The 18721-nt window shown below is 44.7% G+C and overlaps 2 protein-coding genes across 8 annotated transcripts in view; one reads left to right on the top strand and one right to left on the bottom strand.

Moving 5' to 3' along the window:
• Positions 1-692, bottom strand: part of impact (impact RWD domain protein) — a 12308-nt gene extending 11616 nt beyond the window's left edge. The window contains exons 1-2 of one of the 3 annotated variants that reach the window (XM_056603201.1): positions 522-692; positions 329-393 (exon numbers count right to left, since the gene is read on the bottom strand). In XM_056603201.1, coding sequence (XP_056459176.1) covers positions 329-376 — 48 coding nt within the window. In that variant the 5' untranslated portion in view covers positions 377-393; positions 522-692. Of the gene's footprint in view, positions 1-328; positions 495-521 lie in introns of those variants that run through there. The other 2 variants (XM_056603202.1, XM_056603200.1) reach the window with 2 other exon arrangements.
• osbpl1a (oxysterol binding protein-like 1A) lies at positions 248-18685 on the top strand. 5 transcript variants are annotated; one of them, XM_056603193.1, is made up of 29 exons: positions 248-1003; positions 2129-2258; positions 2339-2424; positions 2559-2633; positions 2848-2959; positions 3436-3521; positions 4021-4165; positions 4611-4678; positions 4767-4811; positions 5129-5202; positions 5560-5623; positions 5793-5894; positions 7699-7827; positions 8051-8132; positions 8483-8589; positions 10309-10471; positions 10833-11013; positions 11600-11675; positions 12583-12717; positions 13009-13106; positions 13339-13521; positions 14195-14302; positions 14554-14643; positions 15026-15143; positions 15763-15876; positions 16025-16148; positions 16290-16380; positions 16946-16966; positions 17435-18682. In XM_056603193.1, exons 2-29 carry the CDS (start codon positions 2135-2137, stop codon positions 17541-17543), a joined length of 2910 nt encoding a protein of 969 aa, XP_056459168.1. In that variant the 5' UTR covers positions 248-1003; positions 2129-2134; the 3' UTR covers positions 17544-18682. The 5 variants fall into 5 exon arrangements, with proteins under 5 accessions (XP_056459168.1, XP_056459167.1, XP_056459170.1 ...); XM_056603192.1 differs by having other exon boundaries at positions 15760-15876; XM_056603195.1 differs by lacking the exon at positions 16946-16966 and having other exon boundaries at positions 249-1003; positions 17435-18681.
• Positions 18686-18721: the final 36 nt, after the last annotated feature.

The following is an 18721-nucleotide window of genomic DNA, read 5'->3' as shown; positions in this document are numbered from 1 at the left end:
CTGTAGATAGTGACTAGATGGATTCATGAAGATCTTCCCACTTTCTCTTGAGTAGCGTTTCTATTTTGCTATGAAGTTACAGACCAGAACCACAGTGAACCACAATGAAACCAATCAGCTTGTTTTACGCCGGTCAGCGATAAGAAAGTTGCTGATAATTACTTTGCAATTCTTTTTTATTCATACATGTACACCCTACACTTAATAAGTCAAAATGTGTCACTGACCTAAATGCACACATGGCTCCCTGGTTGGGAGTTGGATTGTGTGTTATGTATTGTGTATTGTGTATTGTATGTTGTGTGCTGCGTCCAGGATCAAGTCTTACTTGGGACTGGAGATCCTCTGCATGGTCCGGGTTGAATGTGTTCTCCATCTGTACGCATCATTGAGCTAAAAAAACAGATCAAGTAAACACGGACTAAAAAACACAACCATGAAACTACAACATGACGTTACATCCAGCAGGAGGTTCATCACGAGCTCTTTCTTTTAGGCGTCACCATCATAAGAGCCTTCACCTCAGGAATCCGCCGTGTGTGTCCACTTCATCAATGTCGCATCACAGTATTACTAGTACTTAATATTCAATTAAAATCTCAATAAATGACAAAGAAACTCCACGAAATTCCGAATGTCCGACAAAAGGCGTCAGTTAATATGTTATAACTTGGAGTAGCCTATGGCTTTTACTTTGAAAAAAGAATCCGCGTTTACTTCCGCAGAACAAGGATCAGCTGACAGGAGTGTAAACAGAGGCGTGGACACTTGGTTCTCCCTGGTGACTTATGAGGAGTTACAAGCGTCGCTCGTTTGACAGCGCTTCCAGATGGTGAGGTAGCAGCTATCGGTGCTACTGGTTATATTGGTGCTTCTGGTGCTACTGGTGCAGTTCCTAGTCAGCCTGTCCTCTCCACCCAGGAGCGGCGGTACATGCCACCCCCGCCGGACCCCCGCTGGGTGAGAGCGTCTCGCTGCCCGGGGGCTTTTCTGCAGCTCAGTAGTAAGTTCCAAAACATACATGTTCGTCCTCATTGTATGCCTTATGATTGCTTGAGATGGATTAAGTGTTGCCAGACGATTACAAATAATTTCTCACCATGTCACATTATTCAAGCTCCCCAGAAACAGCTGCTGGAAAGGTTTTACTTAATCAAACATCTTACAGCCGGGGTTGCAAAATGCTCATCGCATGTCAAGGCAAACAATAGGTTTTCAAATATGTTTTTTTTATTCCTTGCATGGCATGGCATCTTGTGACAATTGCAAATTATGAAGTAGTCACAAGACATGACCAATTACTTGCCCTCCCTTTTCCTGTATCCTACCTCCCTATTTAGCTTGTAAACAGCTATACTATAATTAAGGTGTCCTTTCCCAAAACGCACACAGCAATCTGTGATTATACAGTGTTTGTTCATTCTATTCATAAGCAGGCTTGTAATTCAAATAGCTTCCCTGGATACCATTCTACCCTTAAGTAGCTCTTGTCATTATCTGACCCAGGCGAACCGTTTTTTTCTGTGCCTCCTGCTGTCCGTCTGTCTGTCTGTCTTCGTTCTACTTTAATAGTCTTCTTGAATCCAATGTCTGAAAACAGAAAATAATCCTCCCTAATAGCTACATAGCCTACCATTACTTCATGGCCTCTATTGCATCAGTGCTGTGATGTCGTGTGAGTTGATGCTTCGATATTTTAGATAACCTAATGGAAACTACCGTTCATTTCAGAGAGTTCAATGCTTTGAATGCCCTCATATGATGCCTATACAGGTACCTTCTCATCACAAAGAGATTTGATCAAATAATCAAATCAGTTTAAACTAAAACCCACAGCTCAATCCACCCAGGGAAAGGACTGGATTATCTCTAAATCCCTTTAATGTGTTGAGAACCATGGAGAACCATGGAGCATCCAGGGAGATATCTGATGCCAACCCCTTCTCAGTGGGCATGAGGATGTAATTATTAAAAACACCTCTAATCTTTACAGAACCAAGTGGTTGATTTTAGGTGGTGTGAATATTACGGGACACCATTTCTTCAGAACAAAGCCATAGCTGAAGTAAAATAAAAAGATTTGAATGGATCCCAGTAGAAAGCAGCCCAGTCCGTTGATTATTCCCAGGGCACCATGGAGGACATGGATCCTGAGGAACAGTTTCTCCGCTACGCCAGAAATGGAGACCTCCCCGGTATTGAGAGGCTTCTACTGTCCAAGATCAGGGAGGAGGCGCAGATCAACATCAACTGCAAAGGTAAGAAGAGCACCTATGGATGATGCTGTCCCCGGAAACGCTCGGTCCATCAGCTGTTCAGTGACATCCTTGTGTTTCAGGAAAAAACAAATCGAATCTGGGATGGACTCCTCTCCACCTGGCCTGCTACTTTGGACATAAAGGCGTAGCGGAGGAACTGCTGAAGGTATTGCCTGTAGTGGTAAACACAAACAATAATTCATAATTTCTATAGTGTGCGTAAATCTTGAATAAGTGAAGGTGAAATGCATGGCCATCTTCAGATGCCTTCTTCAAGTTATTAACACTTACTCACTTCAGTCAGGAGCTGACGCCAACATACCCAATACTATGGGGGACACACCGTTACACAAAGCTGCCTTCACAGGAAGAAAGGTACCTTTTGTATGGCCAGTTACAGTCTGAAGGTGTCACAGGACAATATGTTACACAGTCACAAATTATCCAATTTAAGATCTATTAATTTATCTAATCTATTGATCTATTAATCTATCAAATCTATTGATCTATTAATCTATCTGATCTATTAAGATCTATTGATATGATTTTAGTTTGTCATCATCTTCCTGCTCGACGTTCCGATCCCCAGGAGCTCGTGATGCTCCTGCTCCGGTTTGATGCTTGTGCGACTGTCATCAACGGGACCGCGCAGATTCCCAAAGACGTCAGCGATAACGCCGAGATCAGAAGCATGCTGGAAGGTGAGTGGCGCTTTGAGCAGCTGATTCCATCAGAAAGGGTCTCGCACTGCTCTTTTTCATTGGCTGTTCAGCAAAGAATGACAGAAAGTGGGCGTAGTTTCTTATTTTACGTACAAATCGAATCAGTATCACTACTTCTTATTCTACTGCAGCGACAAAGAAAGGAGTGAACTAATGTGTGAAAATCACGGCACTAACTAGCTGAATATTTGTGTTTCTGCTCGCCCACATGTAAAGCCCCAACAGCTTGTATATTTAGTTCTGGTTCGTTTTTTACCCAAATAAATCTGGAAAAGAAGAATAAAACAAGTTCCAATTGTTTAATGATGTCTTTGTCTTTTGTGGTTCCGTTTGCCGCTGCTTGTGTTCTGATATACACGTCTAAAGCAATCTGGTGGGACATATTTATACAATAAAGGTTTCGGTTTATAAATCTGGTATGTCATTAATAAACTGGTTTCTGTACCTAACATTAGCCGCTGAAAGAACAGAGGAGAGGAAGCTTGAAGAGCAGCTTCTGGACGCTTCCAGAGAAGGAGATCTCCCCTCCTTAAATCTCCTGGTTAGTCTTCTTTTGGAACCCTTTGCCCCTGATTAACTTCACAAAACATCATATAATTATAAAAAAAACACTGATATAATGTTATTATTGAAATTAGTCGGAACACAAAGCTGTCAATAAATGGACACTTGATAGAAGACATGATTCATCAATTGTTTGATGAACTTTTACTAAACGGGGGCTGTAGGTAAAATATTTTAGGATTTGCCCTAATTTGATACCTTTTAATGTTTCGAGAAGATGTGGTTACAATTCGGGGGCTTGTCATTACTTATACAATTCTGGAATGTGGCTGTTAATTAACCTGATGGTATTGCTATTAGTCCTGGACACGTCTTCAATCCATGGTGGTTGTTTCAGTTACTCTCATTTTATAGTACGAGCTTTGGAATAATTATTCTAAACCTAAAGTTAAATCCAGAAATATTCAAAGAAGATCACAGAGCAAAAGGAAGACCACAGGTAAGATGTGCCTTCATCTCATGGCTGCTGATTCCAGCTCAACAGGAAGAAGCCAGTAGACATTCACTGTGTGGATCTCTTGGGGAACACTCCTCTCCACTGCGCTTCCTATCGTGGCCAGAGGCAGTGTGCCCTGAGGCTGCTGAAGACTGGGGCCAGCCCCAACATCAAGAACAAAAACGGTAAATAAATGGGATTTCTTATGAACCTACTGTGCCAGGAAAGTGCAAGAGCTAGTGTACACAAAACTCTTTATTTGTAGTCATACCTTCACAGAGTAGCCAGGCTTTCACTTTAGAGCCTGCTGAAATATTCCGATCAGCACCAGGGTTATAATGTACCTGGAAGCGTTTGGTGAGCGAGAGTACAAAAAGTAAAAGGTTTTACCCTCCAACAGATACTTAATTATTTTCCCCCTTTTTTGGGGATATGGTTTTTTTCTATTGTTTTTTTGTGCTGCAGTTGTAGAAAATTGCTATGGTAATATGATTATGTATAACTTATGTATCATTTATGAACACACACACATTCATACGTATATATATTTAACTATTTTACTGCTCAGCTATTTTCCTTGTTCATTTTATTTTGACCTGTTACTTAATTTTAGTTTGTGTTGTGTGACAGGTCAGTCTGCATTCGCCCTTGCCAATGATGCAGTAATGAAGCAAGTCTTGGAGGGAAACGTCCACCCGGTGGGTGTCATGGTTTCTTCCAAAGCCACATGGGCTTTTGCTCCAGAATATTGACACTTTCCAACATTTTTTCCATTCCTTTTGTTAGGGCATGACCCGTCATGTCAAGATGTTTGAGGGCCTGCTTTGGAAGGTAGAAATTCTTCATGCACTTACACATTAGACCCTTTGTCTCTTCTGACACACCATCAATAATGTCAATAATCTAGAATTATGCATTCCTGCTGAACTCAGTATATATTATTTGAATTTCAACACTATTCTCCATTTATATCTCTTTTTAATTTGTATTACTGTCCAGTACTTCTGCTGTGCTACCTACATAACAGTACCACTTGAATCAATAAAATACATGATATTCAGTTAATGGGTGTAATTGCACAAGAAGTGCAACAGTTCAGATGCTCCAGACCGAGATTTGTGACTGGACTCTTCCGTTTTGTCCTACAGAGCTCCCGGTTCTTTGGCTGGCGTTCCTACTGGGTGCTCCTACAGGACGGGGTTCTCTCCTGGTACTCCAAACAGTACGTCACATCTGTGTCTGATAAGGTTATCCAAGCATCCTTAACCTCCTCAGCGTTTCAGCTAGGTTTGGGGGTCATGTCCACAACCTAACCTAGGTGGTCCTTGAGGAAGGCCCCTGATCAATAATGTCTTCAGCCGCTTGTATACATTGTGAAGCTTCAATTAAGAAGCCTCACTAAGATATTAATTTAAATCCATGTTAAATCTTTATAGCTCAATCTAAAGTCCAAGACATCACACTGTACCATGGGGATCCTTCCATTACCATCATGACCCGACTTGGGGAATTTTTTCTTTCTTTATCGGTTATCTATTCATGTGCCTGATCTGTTTTGTATTTTTCTCTGTAATTCAAGGTCGGATGCGGCAGCCAATAGCCGGAGACAGGGCTGCAAATCTCTAACTCAGGCTCATTGTTTGGTGAGGCCAGACTCCTTTTGGTATTCTGAGTAGGGCCCGCTACCCTACTGCATGAGGATGTGTTGGCAGTATTAAGCTGGTGTGTTTATTCACACTAGGTCATTTAAAGGGTCATGGATGTATCTTTGTCCTTAGTGTTATCGCTCTTAATTTTCCGTCTTCTGTTCAGATCCGAGCGCGAGATAACTGCTTCTTTACGGTGAAGTGCTTTGATGATAGCGTGCACCACTTTAAGGTTTCCCCAAAAACGGATCCAGAGGGAACAAGAAAAGTAAGCAAGCAGTTTCTTCTCCCCATGCTTCTTCCCTGGCAACTTGTCATGTCCCCAACACCAAACATTCACCTAACCCTAACCCTAACCCCAACACCAAACATTTCCATAAACGCGACCTCATGGTGTGGTCCATGTGATAGATGATATGAGGCTTCAGGTGATAGGATGTGTCAGGTGATTGGAGGTGTCAGGTGATAGGAGGTGGTACGAGGTGATAGTAGGTGTCAGGTGGTAGGAGGTGTCAGGTGATAGGAGGTGATAGGAGGTGTCATGTGATAAGAGGTGTCAGGTGGTAGGAGGTGATAGGAGGTGTCATGTGATAGGAGGTGTCAGGTGATAGGAGGTGATAGGAGGTGTCAGGTGACAGGATGTGTCATGTGATAGGAGGTGATAGGAGGTGTCAGGTGATAGATGTCATGTGATAGGATGTGTCAGGTGATAGGAGGTGTCATGTGATAGGAGGTGTCAGGTGATAGGAGGTGATAGGAGGTGTCAGGTGACAGGATGTGTCATGTGATAGGAGGTGATAGGAGGTGTCAGGTGATAGATGTCATGTGATAGGATGTGTCAGGTGATAGGAGGTGTCATGTGATAGGAGGTGTCAGGTGATAGGAGGTGATAGGAGGTGTCAGGTGACAGGATGTGTCATGTGATAGGAGGTGATAGGAGGTGTCAGGTGATAGATGTCATGTGATAGGATGTGTCAGGTGATAGGAGGTGTCATGTGATAGGAGGTGATAGGAGGTGTCAAGTGATAGGAGGTGTCAGGTGATAGGAGGTGTCGGGTGATAGGAGGTGTCGGGTGATAGGAGGTGTCAGGTGATAGGAGGTGTCAGGTGATAGGAGGTGTCAGGTGATCGGAGGTGTCAGGTGATAGGAGGTGGTACGAGGTGTCAGGTGATAGGAGGTGTCAGGTGATAGGAGGTGACAGGAGGTGTCAGGTGATAGGAGGTGTCAGGTGATAGCAGGTGCCAGGTGATAGGAGGTGATAGGAGGTGATTTGAGGTGTCAGGTGATAGGAGGTGTCAGGTGGTAGGAGGTGTCGGGTGATAGGAGGTGTCATGTGATAGGAGGTGATAGGAGGTGTCAGGGGATAGCAGTTGTCAGGTGATAGGAGGTGTCAGGTGGTAGGAGGTGATAGGAGGTGTCAGGTGGTAGGAGGTGATAGGAGGTGATAGGAGGTGATAGGAGGTGATAGGAGGTGACAGGAGGTGTCAGGTGATAGGAGGTGTCAGGTGATAGCAGGTGCCAGGTGATAGGAGGTGATAGGAGGTGATAGGAGGTGTCAGGGGATAGCAGTTGTCAGGTGATAGGAGGTGTCAGGTGGTAGGAGGTGATAGGAGGTGTCAGGTGGTAGGAGGTGATAGGAGGTGTCAGGTGATAGGAGGTGTCTTGTGATAGGAGGTGATAGGAGGTGTCAGGTGATAGGAGGTGTCTTGTGATAGGAGGTGTCAGGTGATAGGAGGTGTCAGGTGGTAGGAGGTGATAGGAGGTGTCATGTGATAGGAGTTGATAGGAGGTGTCAGGTGATAGGATGTGTCATGTGATAGGAGGTGATAGGAGGTGTCATGTGATAGGAGGTGTCAGGTGATAGGAGGTTATAGGAGGTGTCATGTGATAGGAGATGATAGGAGGTGTCAGGTGATAGGAGGTGTCAGGTGATAGGAGGTGATGGGAGGTGTCAGGTTATAGGAGTTGTCAGGTGATAGGAGGTGATAGGAGGTGTCATGTGATAGGAGGTGATAGGAGGTGTCAGGTGATAGGAGGTGTCAGGTGATAACAGTGTGGTTGTGCTGTGCAGGCGTGGCTGGAGGCCCTGGAGGAGCACGCGGCCTACAGTACTCACTACTGCAGCCAGGAGCAGAGCGGGGAGGAGGAGGAGAACGAGGAGGAGCTGATATCCGCTCTGGAGCTGAAGGAGTCTCTTCAGGTGGCAAACAACAACAACACATCCATTATTTATGCCTCAACATAATAGAATAGTGTTTTCAACACACACACACACACACACACACACACACACACACACACACACACACACACACACACACACACACACACACACACACACACACACACACACACACACAGAGCAAGATCTCCTCCAGCTGACTCTTATAATGGTGGTTCTTTCCTCTCTGTTTCTCTTCCAGTCAGCTGAGAGCAGTCAGCAAAGACTTGAGAAGGAGCTGTCTATGTTTATTTCCATGGCCAAGAATGACGGACTCACAGAAAGTAAACGCTCTTGTGAAATTGTCCCCTTCCTCCCACTAAATGATTTCACAATACCAGTTAATCGAGAGCTGGCTTCACTGACATCTCCAAACAATTGCAGAATTTGTATGCTTGAATCCCAATGCCTTGGCTGTGAGTGTAATATTACAAAATACACATTTACAATACTTAGGATATTCCAATGCCAAAGTCTTGCTAAATAAAGGAAGAATAAACAATTTCAACATATTCAAATTGCATATCTCTATACAGGCCAATGTGTGATTAAAATCCCAGATTTTATAATGATATATTTTATTACCACGATCTGCTGTGGCCTTATGCATTGTGTTTTTATTTACATTTTTTAGAGTTTCCTCCGTCTCTGATAGAGAAGATGCAGGACGTGTGTCAGCTGTCAAGTGAGACGTGTTCCCATCTGAACCTGTGTCTGGGCCTCTTCTCCAGGCAGGACGGGGTAGGTGTGTCCCTAACCCTAGCCCTAACCCTAGCACTAACCCTTCTCCAGGCAGGATGGGGTAGGTGTGTCCCTAACCCTAGCCCTAACCCTAGCACTAACCCTTCTCCAGGCAGGATGGGGTAGGGGTGTCCCTAACCCTAGCCCTAACCCTAGCACTAACCCTTCTCCAGGCAGGATGGGGTAGGGGTGTCCCTAACCCTAGCCCTAACCCTAGCACTAACCCTTCTCCAGGCAGGACGGGGTAGGTGTGTCCCTAACCCTAGCCCTAACCCTAGCACTAACCCTTCTCCAGGCAGGATGGGGTAGGTGTGTCCGTGTCCCTAACTCTAGCCTAACCCTATCCCTAAACATAGACCTAGCCCTAACCCTAGCCCTAACCATAGCCCAACCCTAGCCCTAACCCTTCTCTAGGCAGGACGGGGTAGGTGTGTCCCTAAATTAGCCTTTTCCTTCGTCAGCGAATGTGAGCAGAAAACAAGTGTTAATGTAGTGCTGAGGGGCTGCCACCACTCTGGGCCTGAAGCTAATTCCCAGACAGCTCTAAGGAAAGGAACCTCGCTGGTGGGATCTGGGATGTGGTACACATGTTGAATTATTCTCCTTTTGGGGTCTATTTGCATTCCAACAGAATGTGTGTGTCACAATGTCAGCTGGAGATGAGGTTGTTCCTTGGCCTTGGTTGAAAGAGGGGAAATGTAAATGAAGACCTCGTAAGATATGTTAATGTAGGAGCACTCGAAGTGCCATGAGAAATGCTTTCAGCTTGTCGTTTGGTTTTATCCCTAAACATGTTTTTCATCATCATTCGGGGAGCTTTTATTAATAAGGTTTCCCTCCCATCCCACTGTTCACTCTCCTCCTGAATGTTTCGAGGCAGTGAAAACCATTCTGTTATCTATCCCAGAGTGAGGATCTAAGGATAGGGATATCATCTTTAACTAGCAGCCAAAAGGCTGTGGGTTCAAACCCCCATGGTCCTTATTCTACCTGTAGATGTTACTGTGGACCGGAACGGCAGCTCCTTACCAGTGACCACACTCGCTCACTTTTTAAAGGAGTAATCAGTAATCCGATTACTTTTTCAAAGTAACTTTGGCAACACTGCAACAGTGTAGTAGGGCCCCCACTACATAGCTGGGACTGGGCCTTTACAACAGTGTAGTAGGGCCCCCACTACACAGCTGGGACTGGGCCTTTACAACAGTGTAGTAGGGCCCCCACTACACAGCTGGGACTGGGCCTTTACAACAGTGTAGTAGGGCCCCCACTACACAGCTGGGACTGGGCCTTTACAACAGTGTAGTAGGGCCCCCACTACAAAGCTGGGACTGGGCCTTTACAACAGTGTAGTAGGGCCCCCACTACACAGCTGGGACTGGGCCTTTACAACAGTGTAGTAGGGCCCCCACTACACAGCTGGGACTGGGCCTTTACAACAGTGTAGTAGGGAAATCGTAATGTTTACACTTGGTCACTCACAATGGTAACCTTACTAGATATTTGTACTTTGAAATGAGTTCCTCTTCACCAAGTGTTATAGTGTTTGTGTGTGTGTGTGTGTGTGTTTGTGTGTTGTGTGTGTGTGTGTGTGTGTGTTTGTTTGTGTTTATGCCGCCACCTGGGCATGCATGCATGTTTGCGTGCACCCATGCATGTGCACGTGTGTGTGTGTGTGTGTGTGTGTGTGTGTATGTTGGTGTGTGGCTATGGGTTCAGGTGCGCAGTCTGAAATTGGAGCAGGAGTGTGAAAAGAACCAGATCCTCTCGGAGGCTCTGCAGACTCTGGCCACGGAGCACCATGAGCTGGAGCAGTCGGTGGCCACGGGCACTCCGCCGGGCAGCGCTCTGAGCGAGGAGGAGTTCTACGACGCCGTGTCTGGTAGGTCCATGTACGCAGAATACTGGTCCTGTTGCTTGAACTACTCTGCACGCCGTGCTAAGATGGTCACAGTTGTGTTTGAAATGTCAAGTATCAATTTATTTATTTGTCTTCATAGAATCCTGCTCTGGACACTTAAACGTACACTTCTATTTATTGATATTATTAAAAGTCTGCTTCATCTCTCCGTATTTTGGATTGCTTGTTGGTAATAGAGATATGATATTTGCTCGAGATAAAATTGATGTATTTCTGGAAATAAAAAAAATACAAACTAAAAACAGGTGCTATGTCAGTATTCCCATCTGGGGGTAACCGTTGCCATGACTACGGCTGTTTGATCCTGCTCTCATGTGCCCAGAGTCGGACTCTGAGCTCTCCCTGAGTGGTTCAGAGACGCTGGCCAGCCGTTCCCGGGAGGAAGACGAGGAAGAGGAGCGCTCGGTCCTAATGAGCAGCAGCCACAGTACCCCAATCACCATGTTGCAGGAGGATCGCCATGGCAACACGGAGCCCCAAACCAACGGCCACACGCAGCATAGGTTTGTGTTTTGCAGTCTTTAGTCAAGAAGCTCCCATATCCCGAAGAAAGCAGACATTGGCCTTATATATAGATCTAAAGATGTATAGATATAAATCTATTGATATAGATATTTATTACAGAATTGTTTGTCAGGGACTTGTTGTTTGTTGGCAGTCTCCTTTGGCCTTCCTCTCCCAGAGTGCCCCCCACCCCTGCCCACCCACTGGCTGTTGTCTAACTCTAGCTGTGTGCTGATGGCTTTTTTCACTTCTTCCAAATCAGGCGATGAATAATTGAAAAGGAGGGCAGGTCAGGTGGAGTCATTAGGGGAAGCTGAATCGAAAGGCCTAAAACTGGACCTGTTAAACTTTCAGGAGGTCAAAGTGGTGCAACAGTGTGAATACCTGAACTGGTCTTTGGAGTACAGCTTATCAGACTCCACCAGTTGAAATCGGGAAGGAGAGGGGTTCAATGGGAGTGTGTGCGAGCACCTTCGGTACTCGTGTCAGGTTTGGTCGCTTGTTTGGGGCAGCCTTTTTCGGCGGCATTTTTCCCCAGGAGTTATTTTTGTTCTTTCCCTTACAACGTGTGTGTTTGTGTCCTAGGACCCATCTCCCTGCACCAATGTTCTCAAGGAATGACTTCAGCATCTGGAGCATCTTGAGGAAATGCATCGGAATGGTGAGAGACGGCTGCACAGCACGTCTGTCATGAACCTCTCTTTAAAGCTTACCACCTGGCCGGGGCTCAATTTACACTTTCTCTGATTTGTGAAAACTGGAATTTATTCGGGTTATTTTCATTTGCATTCTTTGCTTGATCCATTTATGCATTGACATATGGTTAACAAATGCAATGGATTTCACTGTGTGTTCAAAGTTCCAATGTACCAGGCCCAACATGATTCTTAAAAAGGATAAATGGATAGAAACACATTGATTGGTATCTGACACTGTTTAACCCTGGTGCAAGCACACACGCACGCACACACAGAGCAAGCCTTTTGTATGTGTGGCTGCAATTGCAGAACAAAAGTGTTTTAAAATAACAATTCATAGAATGAATAAACGTGCAATGCACTCAACACTATGCCTGTCTTTGTTTGTTACTCTGCGGTGTGATTTAGTTTGGGAGTGACCTTCATGGTCCCTAACCGGCCACTGAAAACATGACAAGTGTCATGTTCCTTTCAGCTCGTGCTGAATAATAGGCATTGTTTGTTGCTGTTCCATGCCTTCAGTTTGAACCATTTAAGAGGTCAAACTAGTCATCAATCCTTCATTTCCGATAATGTAAAGGATGCATTTCTTTTGACAGTGTGTGGATTAGAAGCATTACCTCAATACATTAGAGTGCAGTCAGTCGACTGGTAAAGTACTACCTCAGGGTTAGGGTTAGACACAGTCCGTGTACTGTTTAACATGTGGAGCAGAGAGTGTTATCTTCCCACTGATGATGATATGTTTATTACTCCAGCCAAGCTAGCTATGACCTTCAGGGGGGAGCATAGTAGATTGGCACTTGGTCAGATTCTATGTTACCACGTGGAACCTGTCGTTCTCCCTCATGTTCTCATATCTCCTCTCAGGAACTCTCTAAGATTACGATGCCTGTGATCTTCAACGAGCCTCTCAGCTTCCTGCAGCGGCTGACCGAGTACATGGAGCACACCTACCTCCTCCACCGAGCCAACGCGGCCAGAGACTCCATCGAGCGGATGAAGGTATGAACCCCCGCGGAGCTCTGCACGCCCCCGGTGTGACGGAAACAGGGCAATGTTTACCTTGATCTGACCTTGGCTTGTGTGTGATCTGACCTTGGCGGTGCGTGATCTGACCTTGGTAGTGTGTGATCTGACCTTGGTAGTGTGTGATCTGACCTTGGCATGTGTGTGATCTGACCTTGGTAGTGTGTGATCTGACCTTGGTAGTGTGTGATCTGACCTTGGTAGTGTGTGATCTGACCTTGGTAGTGTGTGATCTGACCTTGGTAGTGTGTGATCTGACCTTGGTAGTGCGTGGCTGCGTTTGCTGTCTCGGCCGTGGCCTCTCAGTGGGAGCGTACTGGTAAACCCTTCAACCCACTACTGGGAGAGACCTACGAACTGGTGAGGTAAACAACTACTAAAATACAACCCCTATTTACCACAACTATATTACAATACATGTGTAACACATTCACACACACAGACGTGGGAAGATAGCTGGCCAACGCATAGCTCAACATGCTCATTGTAGTGCACGACCCTAAGGGGTTATGGTTAGGGTTAGGGTAACCCTAACCATAACCCCTTAGGGTCATGTTGCACCACAACCCTAACACTAATCACCTTGTGTTGTGCCAGAGAGGACCTGGGCTTCAGGCTGATCTCAGAGCAGGTCAGCCATCACCCCCCGGTCAGCGCCTTCCACGCTGAGGGCCTGCAGAAGGACTTTGTGTTCCACGGCTCCATCTACCCCAAGCTCAAGTTCTGGGGTAAAAGTGTGGAGGCGGAGCCCAAAGGCATCATCACCCTGGAGCTGCCCAAGTAAGAGCAGCAGCTGCAGACCTTAATGGCGCGTTTCCACCAGCGGGTGCGGGTCGGTTCAGTATGCAGAGGTGTGGCACGTTTCGCGATTCAACCGCCAAACGTGGGCAGGGTCCGGACTGAGCCGTACTGAGCCGTACTCGTCTCGCAGTACAAACAAACACAGAAGAAAATGTAACGCAAAAGTTTGCCGTCCTTCTTGGATGTCCTACATTGTTGCTCTTAGTTCATTGTGTCGCGTTCTTCTTTTTCCTTGGATTCATTAGCAGGCTACACGGTCTGGCTGCTATGAGGTCACGATGCTTACGTAGCTGCAGTGGCTAACGCCATCTTGCTTAAGCCCCGCCCTACCATAAGTAACTGAGCTGGGCTATACCGCGCCTTCACTACTGAGCTGAGGAGTGCTGGGCATAACCCTAACCCTAACCCTAGCCGCAGACCCACCCCAACTCTGCCGACACAGATACCGCACCCCCACGTATGCAAAGAAAAAACACAGACCATAACAACATGTGTGTAAGAACAAACGGGGCCCACACCAACACAACACGTACGTGTGTATTTATCCTGTGTTACATATGAATTATTCTGGGGACCAGGGTTAGGGGGGGTTGCGGCCTGGCCCCTATCTCTATGGATACATGTGTGCTGTCCCTTGGTCCTGGTTGTTCAGGTACAACGAGGCCTACACCTGGACTAACCCCACCTGCTGCGTTCACAACATCATCGTAGGCCAGCTGTGGATCGAGCAGTATGGGAACATGGAGGTGATTAACCACAAGTAAGAAGACAAACGTCAAGTACAACTTGTCCATTTCCGGAATATATGCAGAACTAAACTGGTTTAAGAGAGACCTCTGGCTTCTATCTGTTGTGTAGGGAAATGGTTCAAGCTTGTTCCAGAATAAGACTAGTGACAGTCGCCTACATTGAGGAAGTGACTCAGGAGCAAGAAAAGGCTGAACAGGAATGTTTTGCATGGCAAAGCATAATGAGAGTGAATGATTGAAATGGTTTCCTGATTTTAAATAGAACTGGTGAGAAATGCTGCCTGATCTTCAAACCGTGCGGCCTTTTTGGCAGAGAGCTGCACAAGGTGGAAGGGTACATTCTGGACAAAAGGTGTGTGCTTTTTCTGGGCTCAAATGTCAATCGTCTGTGAAATAATGTGCGATATTTAAATGTCAGTGTCTTTCTACTCGTAGGCTGACCCATTATGCGGCTATAGGCTTTTCTTAACACTGACCTGAATGGTCAGCAGAATGTGAAGTGCGGTCCTCTACCAGCACGTCGTGGCCTTATGGAAGGGTTAGGGTTAGGGTTAGGGTAACCCTAACCCCTAACCCTAACCCTAACCCTCTACCAGCACGTCGTGGCCTTATGGAAGGGTTAGGGTTAGGGTTAGGGGTTAGGGTAACCCTAACCCCTAACCCTAACCCTAACCCTCTACCAGCACGTCGTGGCCTTATGGAATTGTTTTAATGTGTTTATTGTTTTGGAGCAGCAAGAGGAAGGTGAGCGCTCTGTATGGGAAGTGGACAGAGTGTCTGTACACCGTGGAGCCGGCGGCCTTCGACGCTCACCGGAGGAAGGGGGCAGCGGTGAAGATGGACAGCAAAGCGGTACGCTTCCTAATCCTTCACTCCAATATTATTGATAATCATACGATTAAAGTGTGCATAGTGTTCACAGTCTGTCCCAACATTCAGTCAATTATGAATAGTTTTCATGATACCAATCGATGCCTTTGGAAGTGCATAGTCCACACACTGAATTGCTCCGAAGGTGTTTCTTTCACCAAATAAAACAGCTATGATCCTTGTTAGGGCTAGGGTTAGGGTTAGCTAGGTTAGGGTTGGGTTATCCAAACAGTGTTTATATTGGTGAACGAAACGTCTTGGAGTATCTGCTCTGCTCCTCCACACATAACATTAATATAGAATATAATATACACTCATATATACTATAGTATGTAAGTATTATCTATTACCCAACTCTCCGACACCTACAGAAAACATTGGATGTGTGTGATGTATATCTCCTTCCAAAAGTCAAAAGCTTGACATTCATAAGGAACAATTTGAACAGTTCAAAACATAAATCTGGGTTTTTTTATACAACCATTGAGTTATCTTTCATGTCATCTCACCTCAAATCGGAGACCTGGACTGAATATTGCCAGATGTTTCGTAATAATGAAGACCTCCGGTATTGACCTCTCCACTTTGTCCCGATTAGCAGGCTTCCAGCAAAGAGCCTGCGGCGAACTCCCTCCCTGCCACAGACACCGTGGAGGTCATCTCTGGCAGCCAACTTCTGTGGAGGATCGCGCCACGACCGGCCAACTCGGTGGAGGTAGGAGAGACGGAAGTCCGGGAGAATCACTGATGAGCCGAAGAGGATTTCTGTTGAAACCTTGCTGTCTTCTTGTGAATATTCATGTCCATAACTCACATTTCCTCTTTTTGACGCCATTCCCATTTAATTCTCTCTCCTTGTGTAGATGTACAGCTTCACTACCTTTGCGATGCAGCTGAACGAGATGTCCGGGGAGATGAAAGAACTCCTTCCAAAGACTGACTGTCGACTGAGGCCGGACATCAGAGCTATGGAGAGCGGAAATATTGGTGATGAAGAACAAAAGACAATATATTAATATTAAAAACCAGGCTTCACTGCACATACCTGTATGTGGAGTTGAGGAAGATGAAGTCACTATTTACCATAGACTCATATTAATACAATGTTTTTTTCTTTTGGTCTTGTAGATCTTGCAAGTGAGGAGAAGAATAGGCTAGAGGAGAAGCAGAGGGCTGCACGCAAAAGCCACTCCAAGCCTGACGAAGACCTGAAAACCAGGTGGGTAGTGACAGCTGTATAGGCTGGACATTTAATTAATGTCAAGGCCTGAGTGGAAACCAAGCCTGGTTTTATTTGACACCTAGGCAATTTACAAGATTGTATAATTAGATTTAGTGTGTTCATTCATCATCATACTGTTCAAATAAATGGGTCATTTAAAATCTTTCCATCTAGATGAGTCGTATTTATATGACCTTTTATCATATTTATAGCCTACCACATTTGAAGATCATTTCCTAATCCATCATGTAATAAGAAAATATACATGGTCCGATACATGTTGCTATCCATCCATCCATCCATCCATCCATCCATCCATCCATCCATCCATCCATCCATCCATCCATCCATCCATCCATCCATCCATCCATCCATCCATCCATCCATCCATCCATCCATCCATCCATCCATCCATCCATCCATCCATCCATCCATCCATCCATCCATCCATCCATCCATCCATCCATCCATCCATCCATCCAGGCCTCTATTGACGATCTCCTGAATGGTCGTTTGTGTCTTTTGTTCTTATCTTTTGTTCCATCCTGGCTTTGATGTCCAGGACCCCTGCCCTCGCCCCCAGGTCAGAGCTGCTCTCTGTCCGCTCTGCACCACACCTGTTGCTCACCGCCTATAGAGCTGTCATGTTAGCTGTACTATACTGGCATGTTAACTAACATGAGATGGTAGTTTTACTAACATGACAGGATCACACTCATCAGCTTGATCATAAATCCTGACAGCATCAGAACCCTTTCTTTGGCTAAGGTATTAACTGCATACATTTATAAACATAACTGAATAAATTCTAATTTTATTTAAATCTACTCTAACTCACATTGACTCTTCAAAACTCTGACTCCTTAAGAACAGTTTGCCTTGTGACGAAAAAGTCATTTCCACAATAACAGTAAACCATTAACAACTACATTGACCTTGAAGTAGTGATCAAAAAAAATTATCTTGGAATTAAAGATTATGTATCATTAAAAAATCTATATATACAGTATATTGCATCTCTTATTGTTCCCGATCTCTGCACTGTTGCCAGGTGGTTTCATCAAGGCCCGAATCCCTTCATCAACTCCCAGGATTGGCTGTTTTCTGGTGGATACTGGGACAGGAATTACACTCAACTGCAGCTGGCTGATATTTACTGAAAACATTCCTCTACGAATAGGAAGTAGATCAGTTGGACTCCCTCCACTATCTATGTCATTAAGTTTTTCTTCTCTCCTTTTTTACCATAATAACAAGAAATATGCAAATCATTTTAATGATTAGAGTGGTCTTCATTTATTGCACCTTACTGTGCATAAGTGTTATTTAAAAGAAGATCAAAAAGGATATATAAATGTTACAAAAAGTTGAGCGGTTTACAATCGCTTTGAAATGTACTATTTCCATAAATACAGACCGATTTACTGTTTGCTGCTCAGAATATTATTTTAACATTATATTTTTGTGGCTTTTTGTGAAGTCAGGAAAAAAACACTGTTGATGCACAGGGTTTTGCCGTTTTAGTGTGTATGTCTAGTTCCAATATTTTTTTAATATTGATGTAGTTCTAAATGATTTGTGTCTGTACAATACCTTCCTGTTAAAAAACAAGCAAGTCTTCTGGTCATCCAAACGGCTATAGTTCCTCCTCCTGTCATTTTCAACGTGCTTTTCCAAACAGGAAAATAACTCATGTTAAGGAGAAAAGTCCACTTTTTCTTGGGTACTGTTACATTTTCATGGCATTTTGCAATCAACTCAATTGTGTGGTCCATTCAGATAAAAAAAAGAATGAAGAATAATTAATTGGAACAACTGAGTTTAGATATTTTTGGAATACTGAGACGATCACTAGTAAATCATGTCATTAACTTTATTTTACTTAACAGGTTTTTATACAATATGGCTGTGATCCTGAAAAAAATGTATTAATAAACCGATATGTTGTATATGATGCAATCTGAGGATGTTTCTTTGTATTTTTAGTAAGAATATAGCCTAATTAAAGAAAATCAGTGACCTAACATTTAAGTGAAAGAATGAAGGTAGCATTGATGAGAAGGGTGCCCCCAAGTGCAGGAAATTATTACTAGGCCTATGAGCAGAATAAATGGAGGAATGTGTCCTTCCGATCATCACACTCATCTGTCATCTGAGCTAATCTGTAACACATGCAGGCACACACGACAGAAACAATGAAAGAAAGAACCAATAAGGAAAGTTATTCCCTGGCCCCATAGCCGTGTAATCGGTCAAGGGAAGTTGTGGTCAATTTGGGCTTTCTCTAGAGGCGAAGTCATGCCTCTTCCGGTAGAGCCCATGGGACCGAGAAAATTAT

Source organism: Gadus chalcogrammus, chromosome 12 (assembly GCF_026213295.1).
Source record: "Gadus chalcogrammus isolate NIFS_2021 chromosome 12, NIFS_Gcha_1.0, whole genome shotgun sequence".
NCBI lineage: Eukaryota > Metazoa > Chordata > Actinopteri > Gadiformes > Gadidae > Gadus > Gadus chalcogrammus.
This window is presented reverse-complemented; position numbering and strand designations above follow the sequence as displayed.

Coding starts and splice junctions, on each gene's coding strand:
- osbpl1a (XM_056603192.1), top strand. CDS start 2,135: ATGGAGGACATGGATCCTGAGGAACAGTTTCTCCGCTACGCCAGAAAT. Junction 5,895..7,698: donor ATCCAGAGGGAACAAGAAAA/GTAAGCAAGCAG, acceptor TGTGCTGTGCAG/GCGTGGCTGGAGGCCCTGGA. Junction 8,133..8,482: donor GAATGACGGACTCACAGAAA/GTAAACGCTCTT, acceptor TACATTTTTTAG/AGTTTCCTCCGTCTCTGATA.